This window comes from Neovison vison, chromosome 7 (assembly GCF_020171115.1).
Source record: "Neovison vison isolate M4711 chromosome 7, ASM_NN_V1, whole genome shotgun sequence".
NCBI lineage: Eukaryota > Metazoa > Chordata > Mammalia > Carnivora > Mustelidae > Neogale > Neogale vison.
In genome coordinates, this window is record NC_058097.1 from 204,046,088 (window position 1) to 204,059,889 (window position 13,802).

General features: G+C 67.2%; 1 protein-coding gene across 1 annotated transcript; it reads left to right on the forward strand.

Moving 5' to 3' along the window:
• The first annotated feature begins 378 nt into the window (after positions 1-378).
• Positions 379-13,311, forward strand: TSPAN32 (tetraspanin 32). Its single transcript, XM_044261230.1, has 9 exons — positions 379-445; positions 835-949; positions 1,685-1,782; positions 4,919-4,993; positions 9,727-9,828; positions 10,355-10,441; positions 12,145-12,228; positions 12,523-12,614; positions 13,083-13,311. Exons 1-9 carry the CDS (start codon positions 380-382, stop codon positions 13,240-13,242), a joined length of 879 nt encoding a protein of 292 aa, XP_044117165.1. The 5' UTR covers position 379; the 3' UTR covers positions 13,243-13,311.
• The last annotated feature ends 491 nt before the right edge of the window (positions 13,312-13,802 follow it).

Genomic DNA, 13,802 nt, shown 5'->3' on the forward strand with positions numbered 1-13,802 from the left:
ACCCCCTACCGGGGCCCCTTGGCTCTACACACCACCTCCACCCACCTCCTCCCACAAAGTGCTCTGTGGCCAAACCAAGAGCAAGGTTGCACCCTTCGGTGGGGGGGGCTCATACCCTCAGAGGTCCTTGTGCCTTGGGTCAGGGCTGGAACCTTGGGGTGGCAGGAGCTGGCCTCGCTGCCCTCCCGCCTTCCTGCCCGTCTTCCGGGGCAGCCAGAGGCTCAGCTCCCGGGTGTGCCGACACCGAGAGATCCGCTTACCCCCCGGGGAAGGCAGCTGTGGTTGAGGCCCCCACCCAGCTGGAAACCACAATGGGCAGGGAGGGGCGGGGAGAGGAGGGGAGGGGCGGGGAGAGGAGAAAGGAGAAGAGATGGCCACCATGGGGCCCTGGAGTCGGGTCAGGGTCGCTAAATGCCAGATGCTGGCCACCAGCTTCTTTGTCTTGGTAACAGGCCGGCCGGGTGGGAGGGGCCTTGGGGGGTGGGGGGCCGTGTCCGTGGACTTCGAGTGCTGTAGTCTCCGCACACACACCTGGCCCTGCTGTCCGCACCCTGCCCCAGGGACATGCATCTGGGGCCCCGGCGGTGGACTGCTGGCAGGTGGCTGTTTGGGCAGGCTGTCCTGTGGGCCCCACCGGGCAGCAGGGGACCGGGGAGGCGGGTGAACCTGTGTCGGCGGGCACAGGAGGGAGGAGACGATGCTGAGCCCGTCTCAGGCAAGGCCGTGAAGCCAGAGGGAGGTTGGTCAAGGGACCCAGCAGACCTGGACCCTGCTCTCTGGGCCTTGTCCTGTGTCCAGCCCTGCCCCCACACTCTGGGTCTGCCCCACCCCCAGCTCCTGGGCTTGTCCGTGGCCACCTTGGCGGCTCTCACCTACTTCGGGGCCCACTTTGCTGTCATCGGCCGCGCATCCTCAGACAGGACCCCCTACGAGGCCATGCACCGCTGGGGTAAGTAAAGTCTAGTCAGGTGCTCCTGCCGGTCAGGGGGCTTCCAGGGCAAAGGCAGCCTGGGAGCCATTCCAGGCTGGGCGGGTGGAGGCCTCCTAGAGGAGCCGGGCTGGGTCAGGCAGTGGATGGCAGAGAGGGCCACCCTGGCAGCCTTCTGCACTGGGCAGAGCCAGGGGTCTGGGCCCCAGCCCCATCCCATTCTGGGAGCCTGGGGACAAGTGGGAGTGTCTGGTGGCATCCAGATACCCCCGATATCCTGGAGGGGTTGTTCTGGGACAAAAGTGCCCAGACCTGGATGCACTCTGGGGGCTTGGTCTCAGAGGGCAGCCTTGGGGGAAACTGAGGCCCAGAGAGTCAGGCTGAGGTCCCAGCCGCAGGCCTCCTGACCCTTAGGCCCCGGGTTTTTACCCTGGAGCCTGAATCCTGGTGCAGGAAGCTTGGGTCTTGGTTCTGTCCTGATAAGAACAAGCAGGCCGCACTTGCCTGGTGGTTTCTGAGATAGCCAGAAGTGGGCGGCGGGGCCTCTGGCCTCCTTCCCTCCGGCCTCTGAGGATGGCGAGCAGGAGTGGGTGGTGGGTTGCCCATCCCGGCCTGAGCAGGGCTCCTGGTCTAGTCAGAGCTCCCAGAAGCCCACCCCCAAATTGTATCCTTGGGTTGGATTTCCAATACAGGCCCTGTGTACTGGGGACCCCTGTCGGGGCACCCCTAACCCTCCTTCTCTCTGTCCCCGCCCAGCTTTCTACACCACCAGCAGCCTGGCTGGGCTCCTGGCCCTGGGTGCCGTCCTGGGTGCTGTAGCCACTGTGAGGGAGGCCGGGGGCCTCATGGCCGGGGTGAGTGCTCCCTGCCCCCAGTCCCCCAGGCTCTGGGATTCGATCAGGAGCAGGCAGGGGGAGAGCCCAGGGAGCCTGCCCCTCCCACGGTGTCCTGACAGGCCTGAAGGATGTGTGCCCGCCGGGACCCCCCACCTGCCCCAACCAGGGCCCCTCAGCCAGGCCCTGCTTTACCCCATCATCCGGGGGTGGGGGCGGCGAGAAAGGCAGCACAGGCCCTCCCAGGCCTGGGGGGCCATTGCCCAAGGCCCAGGGAGTGTCTGGTTCTGTTACACGCAGGCCAGGTCTCCTGCAGGTCTGGCCTCGTGCAGTGCCCCGGGGGGGCCACCTGAGCCCACCCCGCTCCTTTGCAGCTGGAGAGAGGCTCTGTGTCACCCCACAGGGGACCCTGTTGCCCCCATTCCTGCTCGTCCCCAGCGGCCTCTCCTGCTGCTCTGCGCCAGCCCTGCCCCCCCGCCCAGCGCCCGTCTGTCTTGCCCACTCTGGGCACAGGCCCTCCTCCCCCACTGGAACCTGGACTGCCTGGTTCCCCACAGCCCCCAGGCACCTGCTTTCCCGGCCAGGCACCTTCCAGGGATCCTCGCAGGTTCAGGACGGAGTCCCGTTGAGGGGTCCAGGGACCCAGAGGGCTCCCGCAGGACCAGCCAGGAGGGCCCTCAGCTTTGCACGGGATAGAAAGTGAACACAGAGTTTACCCAGGAGCGGGAGTGGGACAGAGAGCCCCAGGCGGAGCATCTGGGAGACTCGGAAAGGAGGGGGGTGTCTCCCTCGCTCGAGGCTGGGGGTTTACAGTGGAAAAGAGTCCAGGGTACGTGTTCCTTCAGGAAGCCGGGGAAGGGTGTGCTGGAAGGCGAGCCACAGGCGGACATCGGGAGATGGTCCACAAATCGCCCCCGGCCGTGTGAGCCGATGCCGGCGTCGGCCCGTCTGGGGCCCGGGCGGCAGTGGAGAACATCTGAGGTTCCCACCTCCCCCGGAGTGGGACCGCAGCTTCTCTGGTTTGCACAGGGAACCGGAGAGCTCGGGGAGAGGGAGGCTCTCTGAACCCCAGTCCCTGCAGCTTCCTGGCCTCACGGTCTCCCTGCAGCTCCACAAGTCCCCCCGGCCTCCCTCGGCCCCTTCCGGCCTCCAGACCCCCACTCTCGGCCTCCAGCCCTCTGCTCCTGCCGACTCACCCCAACCCTGTGAGGGGCTCACGCACCAACAAGCCCCTGAGCCAGGCCCACAGGCTCACGGAGGGCAGCCTTCTGGGCCCCCAGGGCGGCAGGGCTCTCCATCCAGCCTGTGTCAGCAAACCTCTGTGGACGTGTCCCCATCTGCAGGAACGGGGACACAGTCGCCTCCCAAAGCTGTAGCCCGGGGCAGCCAGCCCCGAGTGGGCTCAGGGAGCAGTGTGGGACCAGGCAGCTCCAGCCCTGACCAGGCCCCCGCTGGCTCACGGGCAGGCTCTGAGACTGGCCGTGGCGGCCTGCCCGTGGCCAGGAGTCAGAGAGGGCAGGAGACCCAGCGGGAGCTGGTGGGAGAGGCAGACTGTCCCCCTAGAGCAGAGCCCTAAGGCTTGGGGTCTGCCTGAGGGGCACAGAGCCAGAGGACGAGGCTGTCTCAGGGCTGGTCCAGCCTGGAGAGGCCCGTGCTGGGACGCCAGCATGGCCACCAGGGGACGCCATGGTGCTGGGTCACAGCCCTGTGCTCCCCAGGGCGGAAGGCGCCCCAGTTGCCGGTTGCTGGTTGCCCTGTCCTGCCCCCCCCCAGCTCCTGCCTGCTTTTCCCCACCCAGATGCTCAAGGGGGCCGCCCTGCCGCCCTGGTCGGTGGGTAGGGCTCAGGAGCGTTGGGGATCTCACTTCCACACGCCCAGCCCCACCGGAGTGCCTGCGGACCACTCTGGGCAGGAGCCACCTGCTGCTCCCAGACCCCACCCCAGACCCGGGACCCATGGATCCCCAGGGGCCCACACACGCGTGTGCATCTCTGCGGGCCTGTGGTGCCGGCCCGTCTGTGTATCCGCAGACACGTAGAGGCACACACAGAAGGACCATCAAGCAGGGAGACGCTTCCCGACCTGCCGGGCACCTGGCTGCTGTCCCCCCTCCGCCCTTCCTGCCCCCACCCCCTCCGGCCTTGCACAGGCCTCCAGAGCAGGAAATGAACCAGCTCACTGCTGGCTGCTGGAGCACGGCTGGCAGGGGCGGCTGATTTATTGACGTATTTTATTTACAAGGAGCAAGAAAATGCGGGGCTGGGCCCAGCTGCCCCCAGTAGGCCTGCACAGAGGCACGGGCCCTGGGGACATGAAGGAGACCTGGCCCAAGGCCCCCTCTGCAGGCGGGCAGGCGGAGGTGGGGAGGGAACTCGCTCTCCCCTGGGAAATGAAGGATTTCTGGAAAATGCTGGTCCCCTGAGCTGGCTCAGGGCCTCCAGCCTGGAGGCAGTGGTGAGCGATGATTTCCAGATGGAGAAGGAGGCCCTCGGCCAGGCAGGGAGGAGGAGGAGAGGGAAGAGGGAGGAAGAGGAGGAGGGGGAGGGGGAGGAGGGGCAGGGAGAAAGGGAAGAGGGGAGGGAGGGGAAGGAGGGAAGGGGAGGAGGAGGAGGGGGAGGGAGGATCCAGGACAGCCTGCAGGGACCCAGGCTGGAGGGAGGAGGAAAAGGTGAGGGCTGCCCATCCCTGAACAGAGCCGGATTTCCCGAGCCGGCACTGAGTCTGGGGACCCAGTAGAGGCAGCCCCTCTTTCCTGGCAGCAGGCGGGACTGTTTCTTGGTGCAGCCCTGCCCAGCTGTGTCCGTGCGTAGGTCTGTCTGCATCTCTCCCCTCCACTGGTCATTGATTCTGCTGGGTGTCCCTCTTCTCGAGGAGGCCCCTGGGTGGGGAGAACCAAGCCCCAGGCTGCCCCGGGCTGCGGACCAGCCAGGAAGGGGTGCTGTGTCGGCCCAACCCGTGACACGCGGCCCGGGGCAGCCAGCGGTGCTCCCACAAAGCCAGCGCAGTGAGAAGGAGGTGACATGGGCCCTCTGGGCGCTGAGGCTGTGTGGCCAGCAGCCCAGTGTGCTGCCCAGAGCCCCAGGAGGAGACCCAGCAGGAGACGGCCTGCAGGTGGCCCGCCAGGCCGCACACCGTGACCCACGCCTCCTCTGTCCAGAGCTTCCTGTGTTTTGCCCTGGTGTTCGGTGCCCTGGCACAGGTGGTCTTCTGGGGATTCCACAACCCCACCCAGGTGAGCGCCCGGCCCCGCCCCCATCCCTCAGCGGAGGGGCCGTGGGGGAGGGGTACATGAGCTGGGAGAGTCACCCCTCTCCCCGGGAGAGACCATTCTGGGGGGATGTCCCCCACCTGAAGGTGGGGCACAGAGACCTGAGGCCCAGGCCTCTTTGCGGCTGGGGCAGGAGGTCCCAGGGAAGCGGGAGCAGGGGCAGGCCTCTGACCCCCTCACCCCAGCCCCTCAGCCCTGCCCTCTACCTGGTCCTGGGAGGGGCCGGGAGTTGGAAAGGGGATGAAGGGCGAGAGGAGGAGGGTCCCGGCCGGCCGACATGAGGGATTGACTAGAGGGGTCAGTGCTCCGGAAACTGGCCCAGAAGGGACTGCCCTCCCGACTGGGCCTTGTCAGAGTCTGGTCCCCAGGAGGACAGGGGCAGCCCAGCGGGGGTGGGGGGCTGGCTGTCCTCCCGGCCCCACCCCCATTGTGGGCTCTTCCCAGGGCTTCTGTGTTGGTGGTGACTGGGGTGGTGAACCCGTGGCCACGGTGGGTGTGGACCCCCCGCTGGAGGTGGTGCCTTCCTTCATCCGTCCGTCCCTCCATCCATCCGCTCAGGTGGACGCATCCATTCTCTGGGCGCTGCCTGGCTCAGCAGGGTGTCGATGGACTCGGTGTGAGAGGGCCCTTGTCCCAGTCTGGGGGGCTGGGGGAGGCGCCGGCTCTGGGCTAACTCAGTCGCAAGGACCACAGCCCCCAGAGCCCGTGTATGAGCGGCCGCGAAGTCTGCAGGCCCGGGCGCGGACCCCAGCATGGCCCTCCGGAAGTTCTGTCTGAATTCAGGGCCCCGAGGGGAGGCTGAGAGCCTGCCTGGGGGATGGGCTGGCCAGTGCGTGTGTGGAGCCGGACCCTTCCCAGACCCAGGCTGGGGGTCAAAGCCAGGCCCCTTGTCTGGGCGGAGGAAGTGGGGACCCAAGAGGCTCAGAGAGGGGGTCCTGGCAGGATGGCAAGTAGGGGCCGCCCCCAGCCCGGCTTCTCCCCGGCTGAGGCCAAAGGGACAAGGGGCAGGCCTTCCCCCAGTCCCCAGCCGTGGACAAGGTCCCGTGAGAGCCCAGACCCAGGCGAGCCCCCCGGGGTGAGCTGAGAAGCCACGGGGCCTGCAGGTGGGACCACAGAGAGGGGCAGGAGTGCTCCGCTGCTGGACCCTGTCTGCCCTGACTGTCCGTGGTCCCTCACTGGGTCTCGGTTTCTCCATGTGCTCCGCTAGGACCAGCCCAGGAAAACACGGCCCGTCTGCCGGAGACGTGTCCAGCATCTGGCAAAACACTGTGCCAGTAGCAAGTGACAAGCATGATTCCTCCCGTGTGTGTCTCAGTCCCCAGCGGCCCCAGCCTCTCCGCTGCCTGTCCCCCCCCGCCCCCCACCACCAAACGAGGGGCCTACAGGAGCAGAGGCTCGCAGAGGGCAGCTGGGCCGGGACACCGGGCCTGGGTCATTCCGTGTGCTTTCAGCTGTGTGATTACCCTCTCCGGTCCTGGCTGCCTGTGCCACCCCCTCCCCGCCCAGAGGTGGGCCTCGCTTCTCCCTCTCCGTGCTCTTTGGCGTCCGCGAGGCTGAGTCACCAGGTTGAGCAGGGCAGTCGTGCCCTTGTTCTGCAGAAGCGGTTCCCAGTCTCAGGGGGTGGGGGGCCCCGTCTCGCTGGTGGAACCAGGCCAGGAGGACCCAGGAGGACCAGGAGGATCCAGCCCACCCTCCAGGTCCCCGAGTCAATGCCTCTTCCCGTCCCTGCCCAAGGATTTCCCCAGACTGCCCCCCCACCCTGGCATTTGGGGTCACCCCCCATGACATTTCCTCCGGTTGTGAGGCTCTCGGACGGGGTTGGTGTCCCCACACGATGACCAGGGCCCTCAGTGGGGCTGGCGAGCAGCTCACCCAAGGGGAGCCGGGTGGGCTGGAATTTCAGGCTCCTTTTTCCCATTCACTGCTCTGACCCATTCCAGGTCTGGGGACAGTGTGCGTGGGCCCGGTCAGGACGGCTGCCAGGGTGCCCGGGGCCTCCCGTGGCTCTCCTGGGACGGCTACAGCCCATGGTCTCTTCCCTGACACATTGTGTCTACAGCTGGAGCCCCGGATCCTGGGTCCTGCCGGGGAGGGGCTGTGCAGTGGGTCCTGCTCTGAGAAGGGGAGGGGTGGAAGCCAGACAGCTCCCAGCGGGGCCTCTCTGTCCCAACCGCCTGCCACCATCCCCTACAGTATCATCCTGATCTGGTCCAGGCTCCGACTGGCCCGCAGGAGTCAGTTCTTGGGCTTTTGCCTGACCCCAGATGGGTGGGGGCTGAGCCTCGCCCCGGGTCCAAGGTCTGTGTGCATGTCCAGGCCCCTGTGGGCACAGAAGCGACCAGGGCGCAGGAGATTTGGCTGCTCTGGCTGGGCTCAGCCTCCCCAGCCAGTACCCTCATGTGACCAGCTGCCTTCCCGGCCTCAGTTTCCACCCCGGGGGAGGGGGCGCGGAGACAGAGTGCATGTGAAGGGCTCAGTGGGAGGATGTCGGGGGGTCCCAGCTGGCTTGAGGGGTTGCCATCCACGCCGGGCCTCCCCGGGGACCCTGAGCCTCGGGACCCTCCCAGCCCAGATACGTCCCAACCCCAGACTCCTTGGTTCTCCAGGGTCCTGCTGGCAGTGTGGTGACCAGAGAGAACCCAAAGCCCAACCTGTTCGCCCCCGCTGTCCCCCTACATCTCTTTGAACAACCCCCAAGGCACCCTGAAATACGGGGTACCGACCGAGGCCTGGGGCGTCCCCACAGACGGGAGGGCGGGGAATGGAGTCAGAAGGGACCTGCCATGTTCTTCCGTGGCCTCAAGCCAGGCTGCAGGCCCCGGGGGCAGTGAGCGGGTGCCCCACCCCTCACGGTGTTTCCCAGCTCCCACTCTCCACCCTTGTTGCTCCAAATCCATCCTAGGGGGCACCCCTGGAGGTCTGGAAGTCATGCTTAAGGAGGGGGACCCTGGCAAGAGACTCAGCGGTGGCAGGGCCTGGTGGCCTCTGAGCGCACCCGGTCCACCCCAGTTTTCTCCTGGGGAAGCAGAGCCCTGGCTCCTAGAGCACCCCCAAGGCGGTACTGGGGGAGATGCCTAGGCCCGTGGGAAGAGTTCAGCCTGGACCCCACCACCAGGTCGGGGGGTCTTGGGTGAGGGACGCAGCTTTGCAGGATTTGCATCTCTGCCTGCAGCGGGGCTCGTGTCCCCGGCTTTTGGGGTGGTGGGGACAGACCCTAGCTCGGCACTTTGTTCCTACACCAACGTTACAATGGTGCGAGCTGGCCTCGGGGCACCCGGCTACTCCCAGGACCCTGGGGCGGAGGGGTGGAACCAGGAGGTCGGTCTGAGCTGGCATCCCTGTCTCAGCCACTTGTCCCCTGACCCCCGGCCCACCGACCCCAGGCCCACCGACCCCCGGCCCACTCTATTCAGCTCCCAGCCTCCCCTGACACAGAGGCTTCGTGGTCTCGGCTTCATTTCAAACTTGAGTGGTCACTAGCCTGACGCCCGCCCTCCAGCCCAGAGCACGTCCCACCTCCCAGCAGGCTGGCTGGACGGCAGCTGACCCAGTCTGGGATGACTTGCGGGGCAACGTCTCAACAGGAGGGTCGCTTAGTGCCAAGAGTGGAGCTGGGGGTTGGGAAGCCAGTCCCTCTGGTTCCTGTGGAGGCACGGGGGCCCTGGAGCGGCTGCCTCCACGGCCCACCTACCCCGGCCCCCAGGCTGCCAGCAGGATGGCCACCCCTTCCGGGGAGCGCCTGAGTGGCCAGAGCAGCCATGGGCATCGGTTCACCCCCAGCCCTTGAGGGCAGCCCTGAGCAGCCATCATTGTGTCCCCGGTGGGAAAAGAGGCCAGGGAGTGAGTGCTCAGGGTCTCTGAGAGGAGCAGGAGGCATCGGAGGGCGGGGGTGGGCGGTGCGCAAAGAAGCCTGGCCTATGCCAGGAGACTGTTGAGGCCAGAGCAGTTAGGGAGGTCTTCTTGGAGGAGGTGAGATTCCAGTTTGTCTTTGTCTTTGGGGGACTAACTTGGCAAGGGTGGGCGTTTGGGTTCACGGGGAGCAGTGTGGGCACAGGCAGAAGGAGGTGCTGAGGAGTGGGGCGGCAACAAGGTCTGGGTGATGCTGGACGCAGAGTTAAGGCCGAGCCCGGCCAGGCCCCCTGTCAATCCCTTCCTTCCCCATTACCTGCCCCGTCTGCCCCCAGCTGGCCCCCGGATGCCTGTGGCTTCTTGGGTCCAAGGCCCTTGCCCGGGGTTTTGGGACGCACCGGTGGCTCTAGGGAGAGACCTGGACCATCACCGGGGAGCTGAGCTCCTGGCAGGAAGCTCCTCCAGGCTTCTCTGCCCAGGCCCGGCTGTCGGCTTCCCTGTCCCACGGCCCAGATCGACCGATGTTGGAGGGACTCTTCCCTCGGTCAGGCCCTCCACGCCCTGGAAGACCAGAGCTGGAGGCGGGCCGCAGGGCTCGGGGGTCTGGAACCCGGCCCCAGCCTGGGAAGGGGGCAGTGGTGGTCACTCTTGTTGGGAGGGGTCCCCACAGCGGAAGTCTGGGGACCGGCCTCCCCAGTGACCCAGGCTCTGCCCCCGGGGGCTCCGCCTGGTGCAAGGAGGAAGGGGCTGTTAGGACGGCTCACAGGGACCAGCCCCACCCCGGGGAGTCGCGTCTCTAGGGAGGGGCTTCACCCACACGGGGTCTTCCCTCGGTGCTCTCGGTGCAGATGGAGGACGCGGTCCTGGACGTCTACGACCTGGCGTATGAGTGGGCGGCACGGAACTTGTCCGGAACCCCGCGGCGGCAGCTGGTGGCCATTCAGGACACGGTGAGCAGGGAGGGTGCTGTCACCCCGCCCCCAGAGTCAGCTGACCGGGGGCCAGACGCCGAGCAGGGGTCCCGGGACACAGGGCACCGACGCCCTCTCGGCAGCAGGGAGAGGGAGAAAGACCTCTTGTCTTCTCCCTGTGACCCGGGCCGGGCTGGCTGCCTCCTCTGGGGGCCAAAGCAACAGGGAAATGTTTCTCGTCCAAAGCTGCTAAAGAACGTCAGGTTAGTGACGGCACCGTGTGAACTGAAGCAAGGCCCCGTGGCCACCGGGTCGCAGCCTGGGAGGCAGGGTCCGCAGGTGCGCCACCCGCGGGGCGGGGACTGGGCTGACAGCCTGCAGCGGGCAGTTCGGGGGAAGCCCGGGGGCTAGGAGGGCTGCCCGGTGCCTGCCGTACCTCCCCTCAGGCAGCCTGGGGCCCCGACCTCTGGGGGCAGCTCTGCGGGGCACCCGTCACTGGGGCCTCCTTGCTCTGTCCCGTCGTTGGCTCCGCCCCGCAGCCCCGACCCTCCCCGCATTCTTGCAGTTCCTGTGCTGCGGCAAGAGCTCCCCTTTCGGCCTCCTGGGGGACGTGGAGGCCAGTCTGTGTCGGGGACAGCAGGCAGCCAGACAGGTGAGGAGGCGAGGCCCAGGCCCTACGCTCTCCCTCCCTAGGCCTCCCCCGGGCCGTGCCGCCCGCTGCAGGGCTCCCGGAGGCGGCAGGGAGGGCTGGACTCAGCCCCGGGCTCCCTTCGCTCCCTCGGCCCCTCACCCATCTCCGGCCTGGGGCTCCCCGAGGCCAGGCCTGCCTTCGGAAGCCTCCAGAAGCACAGGGGAAGGTGGAAGACAGACACTGGTCTGGAGGGGGCTGGTCCAGAAGGAGCCAGAAGGACATTCCAGGGAGGGGACAGGGAGGGTCGGTGGCAGGCAGAGGCAGGGAAGGCCCTTCTTCCCCAGGGCCCAGAGAGGGGCCTGGCACCTCCCCCAGCTACCCTTGCCACCCTCCCCCAGCTACCCTTGCCACCCTCCCCCAGCCACCTCCCTCCTGGCTTCCCCTCCCCCGCTGTCCACTGTCCGGGAAACAAACCCACCCCTATCTCTGGGCGAGAGGCTCCTGGCCGTCCTCCAACATCAAGACAGGAGGATACAAATGGCTCCTGGCCCAGCGAGGGAGGGAGCCCACCCAGCACCACTGGCCCCAGAAGGGAGGCGTGTGGGGAGGGGTGCGGCAGGGAGGGCCCAGCACGCCGAGAAGGGGCCTGAGAGGGTATTCTTCCCAGGGGGAGGCCTTGGGTGCCCATCTGCAAAGCGGCTGAGGGACTGCTCTGTGGCCTTCCAGAATGGTGGGGTCCCCGCTGTAAAGCCACAGAGGGTGGGCGTGGGCGCTGGAGCCTCCCTGGGATGGGCCTGGGTGGGGCAGGGATGGTGTCCTAGGTGGTGGTCAGGCCCCCAGGCTGTCCCCCTTGAAGAAGTGTGGCCACACGGAGAGTAGGGGCTGACCAGGGGCCGTTTTCTCACGGGGCAGCCGGGTCAGGCTGCAGGGTTGTGGCCCAGGGCTCCTGGGATCATTTCCAGCTGCCCTTCGGGGCCAGAGGTCCCAACCTCCAAGCCAACCGGTCAGTCCCATGACCCAGCTGGGGCAGAGGCCCAGGTGGCAGTAGGGAGGCTGGAGGGCCCAGTCCATGTCCAGTGACGGGTGGACAGATGGCAGCCCGGACAGATGCCAAGTGAGCCTTCTCTCCCTCCCCATCCCAGTCTTAAGAAGAGCATCCCCCGAACATCCCAGGGGGCCTGCCCCAAATGCCAACACCTTCCCCCAATTCACATGCCGCCATCTGAGCGGTTCAGAGATGGGCCGTCCCTGGAGAGAGAGTCCCTGTGGAGGCCAGGCCCTGGGGAGGCATGGGAGCCCAGGATGGAGCAGGAGGCTAGGAGAGCCCAGGACCCCATGCCCCTCCCCCAGCTCTTTCTCTGCCCTCCACTCACCCTGGGCCAGGGAGTGTGGGAGCCCGAGCCTGCCCAGGGGAGCCAGACCCATGCCCCAGCCCAGGCGGCTCGTGGATGCCTAAGAAAGGCACGTGCTGGGCCCTGGGGCAACGACCTTCCGTTGTCCCCTGGAAGCCAGTCCCTCCCGTGGGTTTTCGCCTATGTGTGATGTCCTCCCCAGAGCTCTGGGGCGTGGAGCGTACCACCCCAGCACACCCCTGCCCCGCTGCACATCACCCCAGCACTTGGCCCCAGGTGGGCACTAGAGGTCCACGCCTTCGCGGAGGCCCCTGACCCTGGGTGGGGAGGGGAAAGGCAGGACAGGTGTCACGGGAGCCTCCCTTGGCTCAGGACTGCCTGCAGGAGATCAGGAGCTTCCTGACGATGCACAGAAACGTCGCCTGCGTCCTGAGCGGCACCGGCCTCGCCCTCACGGTACGCATGCCCTCCCCCAGTGCTCCTTCCCCACCTCCCACCCCTCCACACATGGACGCCCCACCCCAACACAAGGCCAGGGTCATCGGCCTCGGGGAACGGCAGCGCTCACCGTGCACCGGGAGCCAAAGGGAGGCTGCAGACCCCAGAGAGGCATCTGGGAGGGGACCGTGCCTGCCTCGCTGCCTTCCCCAGACCACTGAGAGCCCTGCAGAGCCCAGGCCCTTCCTCGGGGGGCAGGGCACCCCTCCCCTGGGGCCGCTGGGGCCGGAGCTGACACCCCCTCCCTCCCAGGTGTACGCGATGCTGCTCAGCTCCTTTCTCTGGTTCGCCATTCGCTCCGGCGGCAGCTTGGATCGCAAGGGCAAATACACCCTGAGCCGGAGGTAGGCCCCTGCCTGGCGCCCCAGCCACCTCACCCCGCAAGGGGCAGAGGCCGGCAACAGGTGCAGCGGGCCGGGTGCTCAGACTGGCTCCCTGGCCACAGAGCCCTGCCCCTTCCCACTCCTCCAACGGTGCTGCCTGCCCCCAGCCACTGGGACCCCTGGACCAAGAGCCCAGGCTGATTCTCTAGGGCAGGTGCTTTGGGGGTGGCTGGCCACACAGAGGGAGGGGGGCAGCTGGAGAGTTGAATGCATGCCTGCAACCCCGTGGCTCCCCGTGGTCCCCCACAGGGACCCCCTTCTCTTCACCCCACTCCCCACCAAGACCCGACCTCACAAATGCTCTCCAGGAGGACTCAGACCGGGACCCCCAGCCCCTCTGCCCTGGCCTTCCAGGTCCCTCCCTGCCCAGGCATCCTGCCTGGCCCCAGTGCATTCTAGAACCTTCTCACAGTCCCGTCTGCTTCCTAGAGTGCCCGGCTGCCAGGCCGCAGAGCCCAGCTTCTTCAGACACTCCCAGGGCAGCCCCAAGCTACAGCCCCCGACTGAAGCAGATGTTGTCCACGGCTGCCCGGGTGCAAGAGGACCCTCGGGGGCCCTCAGTTGCTCCAGGACGACTGGCACCCTTTGAACCGACTGTCCCGCCACCTGTGGGCCCACAGAGCCTCTGCTGGCCCCAACGTGAGCCTTGCAAGGACAATGTGAGGTGTTTTCTGCCACGTGGCAGCGGGACGGGGGGTGGGGGCGGGAGGAGGCCAGCCCAGAGAAGCAGGCTCTGTTTCAGTGGACGGAGGGATCAGGGTCCCTCGTAGACACTGTGGGGACAGGCTCGGAAGTGGTCAGAACAGAGAAGCCACGGGGCAGGCAGGAACGGACCCTCTGCTGGGTCTCACGAGGTCAGAGCCCAGGGCTGGCCGGGCAGGGCTCCCCGCACGCTGCAGTCTCCGGGGAGCACCCCGTCCAGGCGCAGCCGGGCTTTTGGCAGAACACGGGTCCATGCAGCTGTGGGACCGAGGGCCCCCTCCTTGCCGGCCGTCAGCGGGGATGGCCCTCTGCTCCACAAGACCACGTCCTTTGTACGAGAGGCTTCATCTCCCAGGCATCGAGGGCACCCCAGTCCTCAAGCTGAGAACTTCCGACCTCCCTGTCCCTCCAGCAATGGTGGGGGCCATTCTGCTTTCAGGGGTCCCT

Coding starts and splice junctions, on each gene's coding strand:
- TSPAN32 (XM_044261230.1), top strand. CDS start 380: ATGGGGCCCTGGAGTCGGGTCAGGGTCGCTAAATGCCAGATGCTGGCC. Junction 1,783..4,918: donor CCGGGGGCCTCATGGCCGGG/GTGAGTGCTCCC, acceptor TCCTCTGTCCAG/AGCTTCCTGTGTTTTGCCCT. Junction 12,229..12,522: donor GCACCGGCCTCGCCCTCACG/GTACGCATGCCC, acceptor CCTCCCTCCCAG/GTGTACGCGATGCTGCTCAG.